Raw genomic sequence first — 21,254 nt, 5'->3', positions numbered from 1 at the left:
TTTGCAGAAAATGAGAAATGTCTGAAATAACAAAAAAGATGCAGTGCTTTCAAACAACTATTACTGAGATGCGCTCCCCAAACAATGTCTTAGGCATGGTCCATAAAAGCAGAATATACAGTACAAGTCAAAAGTTAAGACACATCTTAAATTCAGTGGCTTTTCATTATTTTTTCTGCATTGTAGAATAATACTAAAGTGCATACAAACTATGAAGAAAAAGAAAAAAAGGTAAACAAACCAGTCTGAAAATACAATGAAATTTTTATTTTATTATTGCATACGATTTATGTCACACTCCTACCTGAGATAATAAAAAATACAAGAATTTGATCAGAGTTGTATTATAAGTTAATGATCCAGAATGTCATGATACTAATAATAATGCACTCCACATGTCTCAATATATCCAGGATTAAAGTAAAATAAATGATACTGGACAGATATAATCTCTAGTCTCTATTAGATATATTTAATGGGAAATGAGAAATGTGTGAATTTGTCTTTCGCTAAAAACTGTAAAAAAAAAAAAAAAAAAAAAAGTAGTACCCTGAAGTGTAATTAGGGATGGGTGATATGGCACCATATTTTTAGGGTATTATATCGCTCACGGTATTTAAAAATGTTGGCGATATTATCATGTACGATACAATATGGCACACCTCTAGTTTGAGAGCATCTTCAGTTTTGTGTAAAGAGGCAAAGTTGGTATACAGTGAATAGCCCTATAATGGCAAGAACTACTTAACTAAGTAAAGAACAAAATACGCTAAGAAATAAAGGTCAGACAATCTTAAAAATTTCAAGAACCTAAAGTGCAGTTGCAAAGTCCATCATAAACATTAGGATGAAATTGGCTCTCATAAGGACTGCCCCATAAAAGGAGGAGTAAGGGTAACCTCTGTTGAGGTTCATCAGAGTTACCAGCCTCAGAAACTGCAAGTTAACAGCTCCCCAGATAAGAAACACCTAAATGCTTCACAGCATTTTGGTTTGTTTAACACTTTTAAGTTCATCACTTCATGATTCCTTTTGTGTTTTTTTTTTTCCAAAATGGAGCAGCATATCTCAGAGCAGGTACTGATTTTACGCCCGAGTGTATTTTTTTGCAGGTACTGCAATGAGCGCGCTGTGTCGGAAGGGGGCGCCGGGGGCAGCTTGTTGCAGAGCGCAAGCGTGAAGGTAATAAAGTGAGTCACGGTGATCCGGGGGGGCAGCAGCACACACCGGCCTGAGGGGCGACTGCAGCTGGGTGAGGAGGAGCGGAAAAAAACGAACAAAAAACCCCTCTGACATTATTATACCCGCCTGGAGGACTGGGAGATCAGGATTGTTTATTGATGCGCTCTATGGTGTTGGGAAAATCCGTGCGCGATTTGGACTCGGCGGCGGAGGCGGATTCATAATGCGCTCGGGCTGAGAAGGAGGATGATAGTCAAGGTGAGCGATGGATGGATGGAGGAGACAAAACATGCCATCGACTGACTGCAGCGGCGTGAGGCCAGCGCCGTGCGTTTCTCCGTGGCGTGCAGAGGGGGCTTTTTATTGTGGGCGATGCTGCTTGTGCGCGTGGTAGCGATTACACGTTAGAAGGTAGACAGAGACGTCTGTCCTCCATCCTTGCCTCTCTCTCCCTCTATCTCGCGGTATCTCTCTCTGCACCTCCAGTGGTGTGTGCTCCCTCCACCACTCTCACGCGCCTTCCCAGCACCCGAGCCCCCCTTTTCGGATGGGTGGTCGGTGACCCCCCCCTCCACCCCCCCAGCCCGGGATGGAGCCCTTCCTGCAGCTCGCTCCTCACTCCCTGGCCATCGTGCTCTCCCGGCTGCCCGAGGCGTCCCCGGGCGTCAGCGAGAGCACCGAGCCGCCGCGCCATCACACCGGCTACGAGATCTTCGCCGACTTCAAGGCGCTGAACGCCAGCTACTTCTGGAACAAGATGGTGGCCGACGCCATCGCCGAGACCTTCTTCTTGGGCTGGATAGACGAGCACGTGCTGCTCATCCAGGGCGAGGAGGAGCACCTGGAGGCCCTGAGGGAGGCGTGGATGCGGAGGTCCCTCAAAGCCCCGCACGGCTTCGACATCAAGTACCTCGGTAATCACCAACACCACCACCGCCTCCACATCACTGTCTCTCCTAGAGCATCATCCTTCCTTCCATCATCACTGCCCAGCCTACCTAGCTAGATACCTAACACACACACAGACACACACGTACCTTTACTAGCCTGCTTTAAATCACCATCTAACAAAATAAGGATGCACCAGATGGATTGATTATAAATGGCCTTAGAAATATGGTGTTAAACAAAAAATCAGTAATATATATATACATACGTATATACTTTTTTGTCATAATGCCATAAAGATCTTATTACAAGTGGCAACAGAAAATGTGAAAAATAGCTAATACTCCTGCTACTTCAGTATGATACTCTACAAAGATACTAGTCTAAACATTAGCCTATTAACCTACAGTGACTCTGTTCTTTACCACCTAGTCTATACACCAGAGAGAATCTACCACAATTGTTCTACACTACATAGTCATACAGAATAATAGTCCAAAATAAAGTCCAACTCTTGATGGTTTAGACTACTAAAGTGCTACTCTCACATTTACAATTAATTCAGTTTAGATAGTACTAGAGAATTAGGGGAGTGCCAAATCGTAACATGCACAATAATATTGACAACATGTTTGAATATTGTGAACGATATTATATCCTGAAATATCGTGCCATATCACCTACCTCTAATTATCACATTAGGGTACTACTTTTTTACTGTTTGTCATTTCCCATTATATATCTACTAGAGACAGATTATATCTATCCAGTATCATTAATTTTACTTCAATCCTTTATATATGAAGATATATGGAGTGCGTTATTAGTGTCATGACATTTGGGATCATTGACTTCTCTTACAATTTATTTTTTAATATTTTGGTTAGGGGTGTGCCATATCATATCATATATAATAATATAATTTATTTTTAATTTTGTTGCAGTAGTATATCTTAAAAAAAAAATTTTTTTCCAATAACAAGAGAATTGTTATCAGAAAAATGACGTGAAATATCATGATATTTTTTTAGGGCCATATTGCCCACTCCAAAGTATCAGTATTACTAAAAAACACTCTCAGGCAATCTTATTCTCATAAATGATACAAATAATAGTTCTAATTAAAGATAACTACACCTACACAAATATTATGGAAAAATACCTTTCTATAACTATTTCTCTGTTGATCCAGAACTATGCAGTAGACTGATTCTAGTCTAAATATCACTCCAAAATGGACCGTGTACCTTAGGGTACTGCTAGCTTGAAAATCGTGTTTTAAAGAATAACTACATTGCAATTTTTCTTAATTAAAAATTTTAAATTGTACCACATAACATATTTAATACACAAAAACTGTTGATTATATTGCATATTGTTTATTGTTGACTTAAGGTACTGCTATTTGTGTCATATAAAACACAGTTTTATACACAATGTAATTTCATCCATTACCACCCATCATGTTTTTCACCCTGTAGGTGCATTGCATTTCCTGTGGTTGGCAACAGTTGTGTCTGTAAGCTGGTTATTTTTAAATGGAGTTGTATATTTTGCTCCCCATACGACTGCCTATCAGACGCCCTGAGATTGACGTCATTGTGTGAGAATATTTCTGGAAAATTGCACCCCAGTTGCACAGGTTAGAAGCAGAGACTGGCTAGTGCTCTGTGTGTTTTTGTGTGTGCACCCTGTTTATACCTGTAAACCCGATGACCTGTACACCTTTCAGATTACCTCTGAACGTTCAGTTAGTTTGTGAGTAGAGGAGGTCTCCTCAGGCAGCCTTCAAAGCCATGCTGTCTCATTTTCAAAGCTGTTTGGTCTGCATCTGCTTTCTTGTGTGCCATTGTTTATTCCTGGAGGCAATTCCTTAGATTCCTCAAAAGCTTTTTTATCATGAGCTCCTAAAGGAATTTTAATTTCTCTAATGTTTACAAACAATGGAAAGGTAGATCTTTGGAAATACTGCCTCATGCTTTTTTGTCTGGAGGTCTGTGTTAGATTTTATAAAAGCATTGTGTAGTTTGTTAGAGCATGTGGTATATTGGACATTTTAACAATACTGTGTATTTGATGAATTTGTTTAGCAGACTCTTTGCTCTTTGCTATAGAATTCTGTCTATTAGAGCTTGGCCATCAATTTGGGCTTTAAATGTCAAAACTCAAACTAAAATGTCAGAACACCTATGTGATTGTGCTCATTTCTGTGTGTGCTCCTATGGGATTTCTGTTGGTATTTTAGCATTAAGCTAAAACTGGTGCACATGAACAAGTATTGCAAAACAAAATATTAAGATTTTTCAATTTATCAATAGTTTCTTACACCTCTACGCAGTTTTACAGTGTACTTCTTCTGACTTCTGATACACAACTGGTGTTGCAGGTTTGTGTCTTTTTAACAATATAGTGCAATTTGTTGAAATCAAAGCTATTGCTATTAGTCTGGTATCAACAGTGGAGAACCATATTTATTAGCTAGGCCTTCAATTTGGGCTGGAAATGTCAAAACTCAAACTAAAATGTCAGGAAATTGGGGAAAAACACCTAGTATTGTTCTAGTTTCTGTGTATGCTTCTATTGGATTTCTGCTGGTATTGTAGCATTGAGCTAACTCTGGTGCACATGGACATGTTTTTGGTCCTCTGTCAAACACTTATTCATGTTTTCTTTAAGATTCGGAACAGACATAGTAGCGTACAGTTGTTACATGATACATAAGCATTTTTACACAGCTGGTGTTGCTGTTTTTTGTCTGTATATAATGTTGGATCCATGACTATATTGGTATCAGCAATAATTGATTTTTTTAGCATCATTGGCATTGGCCGATGTCTAAAAATTCCAAACCAATACTTGCTGATATATTTATTATAATTACAAAGAGATGCTGGCCACAATGCTACAATGGGTCAACACTGGCCATGCTACTTTAAAATTAATTGATTTTTATTTATTTTCATTTGTTTCAATAAATCTATTGTTTTATTTAACCTGTTTATTTATAAAGATAGTTTAAAGCTGTGACTAGTCTGTAAGGATCAGTTAGCTGAATAAATGTGAAACCAATTAATGTAAAAACAAATTACTCAGGAGACTCTTCTTAGTTTATTGTTTACATATATCTGTTAGAAAGCTAAAATGTAAGTATTTGTTTCTAAAGTTGTACTGCGGTGTAAGTAGGCCTGTCACAATAAATTTTTTTTGCAAACAATATGTTTTCCCGTAAATTATTGCGATAAACGATATTGTTGGCACTTTAAGACCATTAAATATCACTAATGATTGGACAGGCATAAAGACCCTGCCTCAGCCTTCACTCAAGAGATACGCTGAGGGTAAGAGGAAGGCTGAAGCAACACAAACCTCAGAGACACTAAAGTTAAGCGACAACAGCCACACTGGGCTGTTACTATGTTTCTTTAAGTTTGTTTAGGTATTGATGGAGGGCATTTTTCCTAATAAAGTTTTTTTTTTTTTTGAGTTTATTCACTCCCTGCGTCACAATATATGTGCATTTTGTAAGTGCAAACACAATGGGCAATATCACAATGATTGAGTTCATGTCCATTTATTGAACGATAAGTCGATAATGTAGTTATTGTGACAGGCCTAGGTGTAAGGTACAGTTGTGTATATCCACATCAGAAGATATGAACATACATGTAATATCCGATATCAGCCCAGAATTCTCACATTAGTGATTCACCCTAGTCAAAATTGTCAGAAAACCCTAGTTTTTATGTGTTTTTATTGACCACAAAAGTATTATGTCTATATAGATGAATATGGTATATTAGATCTAGTATTGCTGTGCTGTAGATGGTGGAGAAGTCTGTGTGTGCCATCCATCCATAGCCTTCTTATTCACACAACTGATTGTGCCCTCCTTTATTCACACCAATCAGAGCAGAAACACACATCTAGCTTGTTGTGCTATTTGTGGACTGCTGGACTTGGGCTTAAGCTGGCACCATTCACCCTTCTCAGTTCAGCCATTAACAGGGGCTGCTCCAGGCTGCTGCAGAGTCTATTGTTAGGGGGGAGAGCAGTATGAAAGAGTGAGTGAGCAGTAGTACATTCAGTAAAAACACAGGTTTTAGTGCAATGAAAAAGTAAATTGAATTTCCTTAAAGTAATATAAAAAAAAATAATCAAATGAACATGATTTATCGTTCACACCAGACGCAGGTGATAACCTGTGCTTCTTTGGTTTACAGTGGGAGATTCTAGGCTTTGCTAAAAATCACTGAAGTTACTGTCACTTCATTTGCCTGAGAGTTTAAAGAAATTAAGACCAATAGAAAGACCATTAGAAAGACCAAGAGCAAAATAAAGATTGTGTTTCTTAGAAAATGACAAAGTGATTGTTGGAACATGATGGTGTTTTATGGTAAATGGTAGTGTTTGGTGTTGTGGATTTATGGTGTTACAAATAACTGATGGAGTCGGATGGTGTTTTCTAAAGAATTATATTTTTTAGTGGAATATGCTGTGTGATTGAGTGTTTTTTCCAAATATATTTTTCCAAACACATGGTGTTTGTTTTCGATAATGATGGTGTTAGATAATTGTGATAACAATTAGATAATTGTGTTGTGCTAATAGGGATGTAGCGAGTGATGGTGGCTCATCTCTGTAAGATCTCTTCAGTTGACTTTTTCCCTTTATGTTTTCTTAATTTTCGCTCCTACTCTTATTTTTATGGCATTTTACTCTTTCCTTTTACTTTTTTATCTCTCTACTTTCCTGCTCTCTACTCTTTCTCTTTTTTCTCCTTCTCTCTAAAGGCTGTATCAGTCTCTTTGTGTTTGTTTTGTCATTCGGAACAGAACCAACCCCTTTGCAGAGTGGACACCTCCCTCAGTTGATGGACAATAACATTCCCTGCATTTTCTGCTTTCCATAGCGTGAAACCCCTAATTTTATGCCATTAATGTCAATTAAAGTCTGAATAGGAACCCACTGTGTGGGCTGCGATGAGTTTATGCTTAGTTTTAGGTTCTATTCAACTCCAGCCCAACCCAGTCCAGCCCAGGGTGAACTGACATGTGTTAGCTGTCTGTTTTGTTCTGGTTGGGTTTTTGTTGTATGCTAAGCTTGGCATAATCACTTTCTATGTGTGCGAGTACTGTGGTGGCCTTAAACCCAACTGTGGTGGGTCCTTAGAGTGGAACCGAGGGGCAGAGAAAGGGCAGTTAAGTAGGTGGCCAAATAATTGCTTTAAAGCAGCAGCTTTCGGACAAGCTTGATCAGTTCTCTTTCTCTAGGAGAGCAGTGTCAGGTTCTTTTTTCCTTTTTTTATAAATCCTAGCAATCTCAGATCAAATGTGTAGTGTCTGTGATGTTCTGTTTGTGTAGTTTGTGTTCTTAAGTACAGTCTATTCTATTGGACAACTACACATCTACGCTCTGGGGTACATTTGTTTCTTTTCCATTCCTTAAAACAGGGGTAATTTCCACCCTGAAGGGCAGAATTCCTGCATAGTTTTCTGCATTTTCTGCTGAAGCAAACCTGATTCAACTCACCTGTTAATTGCTAGGTTTAGTATGTCTATGAGAGTCAAAATTTGTACAGAACTAACTAGGGGGAGAAAAAGGTATTCAAACAAATAAAATAGGTTACAGAAAAAGCATTAAAAAGTATTTAAAAAAGTGTTTGTTCTCTCACAGAGTGGCTCCCCCCCCCCTGGCATTTCTGTTTTAAATGGGTTATATTATAGAAAATCATTATATATTTATATTATAGGAAAATAATTAAAATGGAACATTTAAAATTATTTTACATACTCACATATTTACATATATCAATTTGTTCTTTCTGCAGCTGTTTAGCCCCACCCTTTTACCCATTCACACTAAAGTGTTTTAGTCTGGACTAATTTAGAATGAGATGCAATACATTACAAACAGTCAGAGCCAGGCTTATTTACATATTAGTTTTAAAGGCACAGTAACAGCCTGTTTAAAATTTATGGAAACAGAGAAGTTGGGAAAAAATAAATATGACTTGTCATAATGTGTGAAACTAAGCCAATATCTATGGATTAATCCTTTTGAAAGAACAATACTAAATTAATAGAATGTCTAAGTTTAAAATTTTTTCCTTTAACTGTGTGGATTAGACCAATATGAATGTACCATTTTTACCAAGGGCTCTTCTGAAACATGAGCTTGTATAAATGTGACTTTGCATGTTTGTGTGTGTGCCTGGTTGTGCTCTGAAAGAGAGAGGGTGTGTGTGTGGTTGTTGTGTGGTCTCTGTTCTGCATATCTGCAGGCGGTGCTGTTTCAGCAGTGTGTGTCTGTACAGGTTGAGAGCTGAGGAGTGAAGGGGACAGAAAAGCCCCCAGCTCTTCTTCTGAACATAAATCTTCCTTTGCTTACACATTATTCCCTTTTCATCTGATCCTGGATCACATTCCCATTCCCACATTTACATTTAGAATTGTTACCCATTCACGTAATGAGAAACAATTATATTATTGGCGAATAAACATGATGGGTGTTTATACTTAATTAAGCTAAGTATAAACAGATAATTTACTTTATATGTTTGGAGAGAATTTTTTTTTTGTTTACTGAATTGATTTAAATTCTGTGATTTCTAAGCTAGTTTTCATTTTGATAAAACCATAAATAGTAGTCTAGTTATATTTTAACCCCAGGTTTTTCCTTTTGATACATTTTCCTGGTTGTTTTGCCACCCATAATTTTCCATAGTTCCATAGTTTTTACTGTAATTTTTAAAATGTGTTGGTGCTTATTTTAACATATAAAAGTACTGATGAAAAGGACAGGATGCTGCACAGTTTTATCCATGTTTGCATGTAATTGATGTGATTGTTTTTGGGGTGTGTAAGGATTTTCAAAAACCTTTAGTGTGACTAGGGCTGGGAGGTTTATTAAAATAATTTAATTGACAAAATCACTGTAATGGGATAATCAAGATTATATATTGTTTTATGGATAGAACCTCCCAGAAGGGCTTCTGTGCTGTAAAGATCTCTTTATGTGGCTGTGATTTTTTTATATTTCACACTATTTAATAACTGAAATAGGAAAGCCCAGCCCTACAGATTGAACGAACAGAAACAAATCTTTTGAGTAAGGGAATTTTCTTATGTACACTGCAGTATTTAAAATCTTCCACACTTTGTGCAAATATTCTTAAACCAAGTGTGAAACAAATTTGCACCATATCCCTTTTAAAACTAAAAAACTTTTAATTCGTAAAAAACTGGATGTGGAAATGAGGCCATGGGTTGCCACTGACCCAATGCATTCGTTTAAGGGGTTAAAAAGACAGAGCAAGCATCTTTCATCACTAGAAGAGCACTATCTGTTATCAGAGCCATAAATCTGAGAGGAGTCCTGTGGCCATTTGGCCTGCGCTCTCAGTCGTCTTTGACTCGACACCTACACTTAAGGGCATGTTGCTTCCTGACTAACCACTTCCTTCATTTTTCCAGTCTCTCGACTGCAGTGCAGAAGCCTGGTGTGGGGTTTAATTGTAGGAATTGGGATTTTTCTGGTTTTGATGTCTTCATCTGCTGTTATACTGGGCTGTTCATGTTGTTAAGAAAATTGAGCGATTACGGTTGTGATTTTGTGCTCTCAGGTGTGGGTTTACATTCAGGTGTTGTTAAAAGATGAATCCCAATGTTACATTTTATCACTGTCATTCAAAAAGCTTGATCTACAAAAGTCAAGAAAATATTTTGGAGCATTTTTGTTGGTGTATTCATCGTGGAGTTTTAGGGAATGTGAAGAACTGGCAAAATTCCGCAAGAAAACAGCAAAAATGGAAATACAAGGTTTTAAGGTGATAGCGATGATTTATAAATGACAGGTGCAGTGTGGCCGGAATTGTCCAAAGTGGCTCAGAATCACATCCACATTTAATGCTATAGACACATGACATATATCCTGCAGATCGGTGGAGTATAATGAAGAAGTGTATGTGTAAAATAGCAAAATTCATAGGACATAATAAAAAGTTGTGAGTCAGTGTACTCCATTATGTAATGTAGAACAAAAAAATCTGATAATAGGCTATTTTTTTTTTTTTTTGACCAGTTCTTACTCTGATGAGGCAGAAGGAATGGACACAGCATGTCTGATTTGGAGCTTCATTGTTTTTTTGACCTGCAAAAAAGTTTGTTGTTTACACACTGAGTCAGTCACTGAGAAAAAATGAGTCAGCACCCAGGACCGATTCTAGGCTTGTTTGAGGGAGGGGCTCAATATCCTTGGTTTGTTTTCACACACAATATTTTTTTTCGAACCGTGGAAAGATTGCGCAACCCTATACATCCCTTTTTTGTGCATAGTTTCACAAACAACTTGTGTTTTTTTATACGATTCTGCTTGATGCGTACCTGGGCCATGAGTTACAGGAGGACCGGAGATTGGTACTCTGCACTGCTCACATGTTTGAAAACATCTTTCAGACATATAGTACGGGTTAGATAATATAGTCCAGCACAGTTACAGTCAAACCAGCTCAAGCTTTTTACATGCCACACATGGCCATGAGTAACACTGACCTAACCTCTCCAAATCGTGGCTCAGTCTCACGACACCACCAGCTTCAGAAATGTCACTGGGGTTAGCTGAGTTGGTCTTGCATGACTAAGCCCAGGACAGATGGTCTTGAGCAACCTCACAATCGTCATCATCCTCAGCATCCCTAGCTTAGCTCCTGTCTGCTGTGAGTCATGAGGAGGCAGCGGGTCGAACTCGGAGCCGGGGAACCCTGAAGCCGCGCGCTGATCTTCATGGTATTTCCAGCGGTGAGGTCGCCCCTGATCTCATCCACTTAAGAGGGATCATCCCTATAAACTCCGGCTCAGCCCAGAGCGCAGCATCAGGTGCCATTGTAAAGAGCTCCCCCTGCTGACACAGAAGCGCTATAGGTTAACCAGTTATGATCCGGATCTCTTTTTGTTGTAATCTATTGTGTGTTGTCATTAGGTTCATGTTAATCCGTCAGACTGTGCCTGTGGGCTTATTAGATTAATGCTGTTTTGGTTTTGAGTCAGTCTGCATTAGGGCTGTGATTTGGGAAGAACTTGGCAAAACAATTTGTATTAAAATACTGTATAGTGTGATATATTGTGATATTGTACCAAAATGACAATTTTTTATTGAACATATTTTAGAAAAAAGTAACACTCACATGTATAATATTTGCGTAAAAGAAAACTTTACTTTTTATTCAGTCAGAGCAGTGGAATCTGAAGACCGAATAAAACACTGCTCTCTACTGGTAAGGGTTTAAGGACAACACAAAAGAACTAACTTTTATTTTGTAACTAATTAATTATTACAAATCAATACCGATAGACTATTGCAATACTCAAATATATGAAGACTTTCTTACACCCTTCAACAGTAAGGCTACAGTAATGCATTACAGTAGTGAGGGACATTTCAGGATAGAAAGCACCAATACAACAGATTTTTGGACTCTGTTCAAACTAAATTAGACGGCTCATATTGCAATCATTCCATGCATAAAGAAATCTCTAAAGAAAAGGCCCTAATGCAGTCACAGAAGAGTGAGGCTGCAGTGTGAATGAAAAAAAGTTTAAAGAAACCGGCAGAACAATGGTGCCCCTTTTGACGATAAATATTTTGGCTGGAAAAAATGAACACTTGTTTGTTTAATTCACTATAATGCATCTTTAATGTATTAAAAAAATATTTTATTTACATTTAAAAAGGCAGGTGTAAAACGAAAGTTATTTTCCTCCATTTTTCAGGTTAATATAGTTTTTGTAACAAAAATAAAAATAAAAAAGTGAACAATGTATTCATTTGAATGTATTTGTATTTACCAGCATTGGTAATGCATTAATAAAAAAAACTTACTTTTAAAAAGTAAGTTTTTAAAAAAGTTTTGGAAATGAACAATGGTGCTGTGTATACTGAGAAAATCTTGTGCTGCGAGTGTCTTCTCCTCCACTAGAGGGCAGAGCTGTCCAACACTGCAGCTTTTCTCTTTGTACTTTAGGTCACAAGTGAAAGCAGCTGAACATTCTCTCTATTCAGGCTCACTGTCAAGGCCAGCTCATAGTACACAGTATTAAAAAGAGAAAAAATGACCAATAATCAGAGGATCTGATTGTTCTCAACCCAGTGAAAATTCATAGTCTGCATTTGAAATCGGATATTTTTGGTTGGTTGATGACTCTTAATTTATTAATGACTTACGTGTATGATAACCCCAGCAGCACTACTGAACTCCTACTGAAGTAAATAGTGAAAGTGTATTTGTCCAAATGTGTAGATCTATTATATACTAAAATAACAATAATTATAATTCTGTTACAGTCTGTATAATAACTGTATAATAAAGACCACACTTTAATTTCTCGATTTCATAACTGTGTGATTCTATAACTGGGGATTATACTTTTTATTAATTTTGGTATTTTTTTTGTTATAGTCTACACAATCATGGTCTTTGTAAGTTACTGTTATAAAATAGACAAACATTTATAGCTTTTTTTGTTCTATTGAATGTATGAAAGTCATATTGCTATATAAAACTTGAATGTGTATTTTGTTAAAATGTATTTATTTTTATCGCAATAATTACTTTAAATATTGTGATATTACATTAACCTCCTAAAACTCATGTCATGCATTTTTTTATTTCTCTTTGCTATTTAGGCTAGTTGGTTTCTGATTAGTGTATAAACAAACAATGATCTTTTTACATGATGTAGTGTCAAATAAAAAAGAGGTCCATATATTTGGACCTTAGTTTTATATTTCGATAGAACACAGTGAATTCCCAATAAGTAATGATGTGCAAAACATTTATTTTGTGCCTGAACACAGCAGCATTTTTTTGCCTGAGTGCATAACAAAAGTTTAAACATTTGTGCCCCTTTGAGCAATATAGCTCATTTGAAGTGCTACTTCAACAGAAAGACATAACAGAATAAAAATCATAAACATTTACTGTATTTACTGTTCATTTACTGTTTCTGTACAAAATCGAATCTGTATGTTAAACTCCTCTTTCACCACTAGGTGACAGTATATTAGCCACATAATAGGACACCAGGCCTTTGTAGAGCAAAATTTAGTGTTGTGGTCTAGACGACCCAAAATGTAATTAATGTAGGAGGTTAAGGGCCATGTCGCCCACCCCTCATAGAAATGATGAAATAATATGTCTTTTCTATTTTTTCATTTTAGGGTTATTAACATTACTAGGCCTGCAGGCAGACTTAACTGTCTCAGACACTCAGGGCATGCAGAGACAGAATCTTTTTCATTAAGGTGTCGATGGGTTATTCAGGTGTAAAAGAACAATGGCTTTGAAATGTGAACCTGATAATAGCATGGGTTTTGCCTCATTTCCGGTGAAATGCTGAAAAAAGAACTGTCATGAAGGTGATGCTGGTGTGTACATTTCATGACAGCTAAAGTTTCCTCTACCACTTTTTCCCAGCCTTTATAATGGCTGGTTCTTGTATTTATTGTAAAACGAAACCATGGTTTGTTTAATTTGAGGTTAGATATGAAGACGTAAAACTAGAATGGTGAATGCAGATTAAATGATCCTACCTTGAAGCATGGATTTAGGGAGGATATCTGTTAGGTTGGGGAATGCGCTTAAGGTATTTTGATCTGTACATGTTACACTCTTTGAGAGTACTGTTTACCAACATGTCTAAGGAAGTTCAGAGGGACAGAGATAAAGGAATTCCTACATAAATTATGGCAGTCTGCAAGGTGTCTGAAGTTTGATACTTTAGTTTTGTATTAAAGCTACTGCGTATATGCAAGAATGCTCATGTTCTGCCTTTTACTATGAGAACTTTCCACTGCTTTCTGTAATAACTGCTTAACACAGAACTGTACGTTTACTTACAGTACTTAAGTACTACATTTTACAGTACACTATCTACACTACTTAAGTATGAAAAGAGTTGAGTACTTTAGTACTTCCTCCGGTGCTGTGTTTAAAAATCATTTCTACTTAAGTCACTTTTTTCGATAGAACACTTTTACTTTTACTCAAGTCTGGGTTGTCTACATGTCTGGTCTTTGCTTAAGAAATTGTTGTAAAGAAAAGTAGTGTAAAGATAAACAGTTGTGTATGTGTGTTTGTCATAGATCTGCTAAAAGTAACCTGTGGTAGCTTGACCTTAAGTACCCCAGGCTAAATTCATAAACCACTTTGGTAAAATATGTAAAAGAGACCAAAGAAAATGCTCAAATCTAATGCTAGGCCAACTGGAGCAGGCAGCAGTGTGGTTATCTAGATCACTTGTGCCTTTGGATCAGCAAAAAAAGGCTAAAAGGTACTTTTCCAGACGAGTACTCTGAAAAAGGGATCAGTTCAGTCAAAATAAGTTATGAATGCACAGTTATTCAACAGTTACCTCACTTATCCACCTAATCAATATCAACAATATTGGTGTTATTTTCATTTGCGATTCCCTTTCTGTGTTTTGTCTGGTACGGACGTCAGTGATCTAAAAAAGGGTTTGCAGGAACCTTGCGTCTCTTCCCAGAAAGATTCACTAGTGTAATCCTCTCAGCACTACTGAATAATCTCTCTTGTTTGATAAATGCCATAGATAATCTATAACAGCCGAATGTGACCCACTTTCAGCCCGTGGTAAAACAGTGTCGCTTCCCCTCGCTGGGTCAGCCACCTCTGCCTTGTTGTGTCCACCCTGATTGCGTGCCAGATTCTCTGTTTGCAGCCACACATTTGAATGCCGAGCACAGATTCGCTGCTTTCATTGCGGGATTACTGCTCCAGCCTCGGCCATGTGTCATCTGAAAGGCATTCTGAGTGATCCGAAGGGCACAGTGAGGCAGCAGCAGTGCTTCCGGGGCTTCCTCCAGCAGAAAGCCCTTTTCACAGAGAAGTGGGATGAAAAAAGGCCTCAGATTTCTTTGTTTGGATATTGCCATGTGACCCACGTTTATGAATGGCTTGCTTAGCTGACCCCTGGCAGCGGCTGTGCGGAATGACACTCAGGAGAATACGAGAAGACGATGCTCTCCCTCTCTCTCTCTCTGCATCTCCCTCTCTCTTTCTTACTCAGTCTCTTTGTTTTATTTCACTTGTTTCATTTTTTTTTATTCAGTCTTTTGGGCCTTCCCACTTGCTCTCTTAAGCTGGTATTCAGGGTGGTCTCAAACAAACTTATTCTTGTTGAATATAAAGTGTGCTAGGGATGTCCAAAGCACTTGTTTTGCCTTCCAGTTTGTCCAAAGTATGTCAATGTTTTGATTTAATGTTTTTAAATACAGTTGTGCTTGAAAGTTTGTAAACCTTCAGAATGTTCTATATTTCTGCATGAATATGACCTAAGACATATTTTGTCATGGCTGGACAGGACTCAGACACACGCGGATACAAATAAGACACTTTATTAAAGAAAGTAATCAGAGAGTAATCAAAACACGCATGGTCAACACCAGTAAACAGCAGTAAAAGGGAGCAAACATACCACAAACGTTAATCAGTCCAAAGGTCATACACAGGCAAGGAAATATCAGAGAGCAGGCAGAAATCAGGGTTGGAATTGTGAGAATTAAAAATTGACAAAAAGTGAGTTAGGTGAGGGTGTATATATGGTGGGTGGAACAGGTGAAATCAATATTCCGGAGATTGACTTCCTGGTGCTGCTGTGTGCAGTGCAAATTTTACATAATTTAATTTTATCTTATTATGCGTATTTATACATTTTGTACGTTTTATCTATAGTGTCACAGTAATAAAATATTTTTCTAGTTTCTTTGTTGATATCTACTACAGAGATTACATAACAGCATACAGCTTGTTAACCACAAATTAGTCATTGTCCCCCCACCCATATTAATACTGTCTGTGCTCCATTGCAACCAGCAGTGTTGAAACACCTGTGGAGTTGTTTCTCTCACAGAAGGTCTGTTGACACACCATGCAGCTAAACAAGGCAAGATGTTTCTGATGGAATCCAGAAGAGACTTCCTTTAACTGACTGTAGATTTGCGTTAACTGACCCTGAACTATTGAAATGGACAGGTCTATTTAAAAATTGGCAAAGCTTTCACAATCCCAGGACCAGTTCCAAGTTTACTTACTGTCATATTAAATGCATACACTGTGAAACAATGAACGACTAACACTGAACCTGATTGGTCCAAGTTTTGGACTAAGCCAGAGATTTAAATCAGTGTTCAAACTGTCTTAACAGGTTTAACATTAAGCACTGGCTGCTGAACACTGTGATTTCATCTTGGCATGGCACAAAGAGGCGAGCCCCTCTGATAGTAGGAAAAATCCATATGTTGACCTATTTTCAGTATTGATCTCAGTCCATCCAGCTGTCCAGTCAGTGTCCAGTCCCCACCATTCTTGATGTTTAGAGAATGTAACTTTTCTTTTATTGCAGTGTACAGTGTGAACTGTAACTGCTGTATCATGATATGTATCTTATATTAAAGTTTTTGCCAGTACAAGGCCCAGTCCAGAGCGATGCAGCCATTCTTAAGCTGTCATTTTGTAAAAATGTCCAGTTTACACCCTTAAGCACACAACACATTGTAATCCAATGTGTCTGACAGAGCCCAGCCTCGCTGGATTCATTTCTAGCGAGAACAAATGAGTTGGTGAGGTTTTCATTAAAGCAGTGTTTCTCTCGGGAAACACAACCCAGCATAACGTTCACAGTAACTTCTCACGCCAGCATTTAGGGTTTATCGTACAATCTGGCGAGCTTAGAGCATTAGTCAGCGACGGGATTGCCTGTTGCGGGTGGGCTTCATTTTTATGAGAGCATTTGGAAAAATTGGTTCTGCAAGTAATAGAAAATACTGTAAACCTTAGAACTGTGAACAGAGGAACACTATAAAATGCATGATGGCTGTTACAGTTGCTGAAAGCCAGGAGAATTGTTTGCTGCGATTGTGTTTTGCAATGGGTCATGCTGTGTGGTCTCAGATCATTGGTTTAGAAATGGCATGTTGTTTTCAGAGCATAAATGTAATATAAAACTGTGAGTAGTAGACCTAAGATCAAGGATTGTCAACTGGTTGCAGATCCAGCAATGAATTTCAGAAGTCCAAGTGGAGCAGATAAGAAAGAAATGCTGTATCAAGGATCTGAGGGACAAAGGTGCAGGAGCAAACTAGCAGCTCTGAAAGTAATTTTTGCTTGTTTTATAGATTTATTATTTGTAGATTAAATAGTGCAGTAGCATGGCTTGTTAAAAGTGGCAATGAAAAGAAGTGTTTTAAAGGGCATAAGTGTCTCTCTTTTTGTGTAAATGTATTTTTTTACATTTACACAAGAGCTGAAGATCTTAAATGTTAATATATTTGCATATTGTCTGTGCAGAACTGAGTCTGAAAAGTTTAGGGGAGTTCCAAAAACCAATAGAATTGTCAGGGTCAGAATGTCTACGCAGAAGAGTCTCATATATAAAATAGTTGAATTGAGATGGAAAGCAACTACTTATGATGTTATTATTGATGATGATAATGATGATGTTGATGATGATGATGATGATGGGGTCTGCAGTGATATTGATCTTGAACATGAGCCTGGACATTCTCGTAGATTCTTCACTATTCATTAGAGGTGTGCCAAAAAATCGATTCACATAAGAATCTTGATTCTCATTTACTACGATTCAGAATCGATTTAAAATGTCCCAAAATCGATTCTAAGGTCCAATCCCATTTCTTCCCTTGGCCCTACCCCTCACGGTAAGTTCACACTGCAGCGGCACGAAGCGTTTTTCGCTCCGCCTCCCACTGCCCAAAGCGACCGTGGCCGCTGCAGTTTGAACTTACCGTCAGACCCACACAGAGCGTAGGTGTATGAGAATCACCGGTAAGATGGCAGAACAAGCACTATATTACATTAGATTAACGTGTAGTTTCAATGTTTTATGGCAGAATGCTTCATAACAAGCATAAAAAAGATCGCTAGTAGTTAGTTTCAGTTTCTGTTAGCTAGCTAACTAGCTAACTTTCCAGTTCCACCTTAAATAACGCTACAGGTGGCAGCGGGCTGCAGCATTTAAGGCGGAACGGAAAAATAACAATAAGCTAATCAGAGCTAATTTCAGCTCCCCATCACAGAGGAATTAAGGAATGGACAATATGAATTAATTTCTCCACCTCCTGCCCCCTTTCTGAAGAAATACAACGGCCTAAAATTAACTAGTTAATCAGCAGCTGCTCCTGAACTTTAGCGCTCCACTGCTATCATCACATCAGCCCAGCAGCGTCACCTACACACCACCGCTAGTAGCCTGGTAATAAAGCAGTGTTATTTATTATTTATTTATTGTTCATTAACGTCATTGTGATATCCCAGTGATTCCTCTGTCACTGAAGACCCACATTCCTGCACATTTTATTGTTTTTGTAACACATTACCTTCTCCAGGACCAGTGTATATTTTGGAGGCTTTTTTTTCAATAAGTTTTCAATAAATTTTTATAAATCAAATCGTTTTGAATCAAAAATCGATTTTGAATCGAATCGTGGCCCCCAAAATCGGAATCGAATCGAATCGTGAGATAGTAAAAGATTCCCACCCCTACTATTCATGCAGAGAGCGCCTCCATGCTTATTGGCACTCAACAAGCCACCCACCCACGCATCACAGTCATCAGTGAGTCTGAATCCAGAAAGCAGTGTTATTGTAGCTGATTAAAGGAGTGATTGCAGTGAGTTCCGGACAATCGTGCTGCCAATTTGCTGCTGGGTATTTCGCTCTTTCACATGTGCGCCGTAGACGAGTTCAATCATGGAAATTCTCTCTTCTGCTTCTCTCTTTCTTTCTCTCCCTCTTTCACATCAACTGGGAAAACAGATGCTCTCAGCTTTTTTTCTTTTTATTTTTTGTTGTGTCAATTTGCTAATGAAGACATACATTTCTCTTTATGTGTTATTGCCTGGAGCAGGCCATTTAAAAAAAAAAAGAAATAACAATCCAGAAACATTCCTGAATTTCTACTGTTTGCACATGTGTAAACCACAAAGGAATCTGCTATTTAAAATCCGTACTGGCCAAGCTTAAAAAAAAAAAAAACAGAAAGAGAGTTTGTTTTCTTTTAAAGTCACTCCATTCGGCCGCAGTTAATGTGTTTCCAAACTACCCACAGCTGAGCGGAGAGTGCCCACTTCCAGGCTGTCTGCGCCTGACTTACAGCAGAGCAGGGACCCTTAAATCTGCCGGAGATGGGAGCCTAGCCTCAGAGGCTGGGAATAAATTACTCAAATATTATATTGCTCAGATCGCGATGATGTTTCCTCACCGGGCAGATGGCCAGTACCCACATACGACTCTGCGCTCAGGGAAGGACACAATGAAAGCGCTGCAGATATTGAGCTATCAGTAACCCTAGCTGAAGGCTTATTTGTGTGTCATTGCTTGGGGTTGACAGTGTGGAGGGTGGGAGTGTTGGAGTGTGTTTTGGGAGGGGTGTATATGGGGGTGCAGATGGAATGGTTTTAGGATTACCAGACAGCCCACAGTTCACAGCAGTTAAATTTTAGAGGCCTATTTTGGATAGACATCTATTTTGTCTCTCCAAGTGCATGGCGAGCTCATTAAGATCCTGGTCTACTATAACATTACGCATAACGCTGTCGGCACTGTGCTGGTTTCAAAACCATGATTAGCCTTGGCTAGCAGTGTGACTGAGCCCACAAGGAGACTTGACAGTTTTCCCACCAGTCGAGCACTGGCTTTACTATATGGCACTGGTAATAGGCCTGTTACAAAAACGTTTCAAAAATAATTGTGAAAAACTATATTATCATCATTTTAAAAACACTGTATGCCTCTGGCATATGTTGATTAATAGTTTGGGAGATTGGAAGGATGTATTGTTGGAAATTCTACTTTATGTCAGAAGTTGGTAGTAAATGTTTTAATGCTCTTTTTAATGCTTAAAGTTTGCTGGCATATATTTTGATATAAACACAACACACAAGCACACAACTAATGACAAATATTGACGTTAGCAAAAACTGATTGATGTTTCCATATATAATACGATACTTTAGTTAAGTTGTGACAGGCCTAACTGGTGTCAAGTTAAGTCAGACTACATCCAGTTCCAAAAAATACTGGGTATATATCAATTGAAAAACAAGGACGAGGTTTTTGACTTACTCCAATCTTCTTCAAATTCACACCACAAGTTTGGCCATACTTGATTTAGTTAAGAGTGCTTTTAGAACTTTTTTAACTAGATTATTTTTACAATAAACAAAACCTGCTAAACAGTAATTCATTAATATTTGTTATGAAGTGTTTTAGCAAACTTTTTTTTAGCAAACTATAGGCAATCTGTAAATCATGCACCATGCAACTTGATGTAGGGTGTGTCTCTTTGCTATCGTAACAAAAGGAAAAGTACACCTCGTGCAGCTCGAAATGTGCAAAAGGCATATACTAATTCTCTTAATTAATCATGGGTGTGGTTAGATTTGAGCATGATGTGAAATAAACCAATCAGCGTGTCACTTGCTCACCATTCCCTTCAAGAGCCAGGTGCGTTCTGACTTTGGCGGATTGCTATTTTTTTATTGCACAGCTACCTAGACGCACCAAAAGAGCAATGAACGTCTAACTGTTGACGTCTGTTTAGGTTGTATTCAGTCAATTGTGCACCTGTGTTTTCCATCAATAAGTTAGCAATGTGCCAGAAATGTACCTGAACACACCTTATTTCCAGATCACCACGCCCATCAGTGTTGATTTATTCAGAATCACTGTTGCTATTTAAATGACACAGGCAGAAGTTGGTTATTGGCATCACTGTGGCTGTCACTTATAAGAGACTTGGACCTGTTTTCTCTGTAAAGCTGCTTTGTGACAACTTTTGTTGTAAAAAAAAAAAAAGCTATAACAATAAATTTGAACTTAAATTTGAAGAAGGACACTTATTAGTAGTCCTTTTAATTCAGCTAACAGACACCCACTTTGGCTAGTGGTGCTAGTGATTGATAGGGGGTGAGGGAGAGCCATCCCACCCACCCAGAGGGGGTGAGTTACATTTTTCTGTCTGGTCGTCACAGCAGATTAAACCAAAGATTTCATGATCATTACACCAACGCTTAGACAGTTGCTCCACTCATTTCCATCACTTTTTTATGAACTGCAACTTTGATAAAAAGTTTTACTTTCTTCACTGTGT

At 38.1% G+C, this 21,254-nt stretch overlaps 1 protein-coding gene across 2 annotated transcripts in view; it reads left to right on the top strand.

Moving 5' to 3' along the window:
- Window positions 1-21,254, top strand: part of stox2b (storkhead box 2b) — an 86,712-nt gene that overhangs the window by 1,078 nt on the left and 64,380 nt on the right. Inside the window, exon 2 of one of the 2 annotated variants that reach the window (XM_007253591.4) lies at window positions 1,113-2,096. The exons of the other annotated variant lie outside the window; for it this stretch is intronic. Within the exon in view, the coding sequence (XP_007253653.2) occupies window positions 1,772-2,096 (325 nt within the window). The 5' untranslated portion in view covers window positions 1,113-1,771. The remainder of the gene's footprint in view (window positions 1-1,112; window positions 2,097-21,254) is intronic. 2 annotated transcript variants of the gene reach the window in all.

Source organism: Astyanax mexicanus, chromosome 2 (genome assembly GCF_023375975.1).
Source record: "Astyanax mexicanus isolate ESR-SI-001 chromosome 2, AstMex3_surface, whole genome shotgun sequence".
NCBI classification, from domain to species: Eukaryota; Metazoa; Chordata; class Actinopteri; order Characiformes; family Acestrorhamphidae; genus Astyanax; species Astyanax mexicanus.
This window is presented reverse-complemented; position numbering and strand designations above follow the sequence as displayed.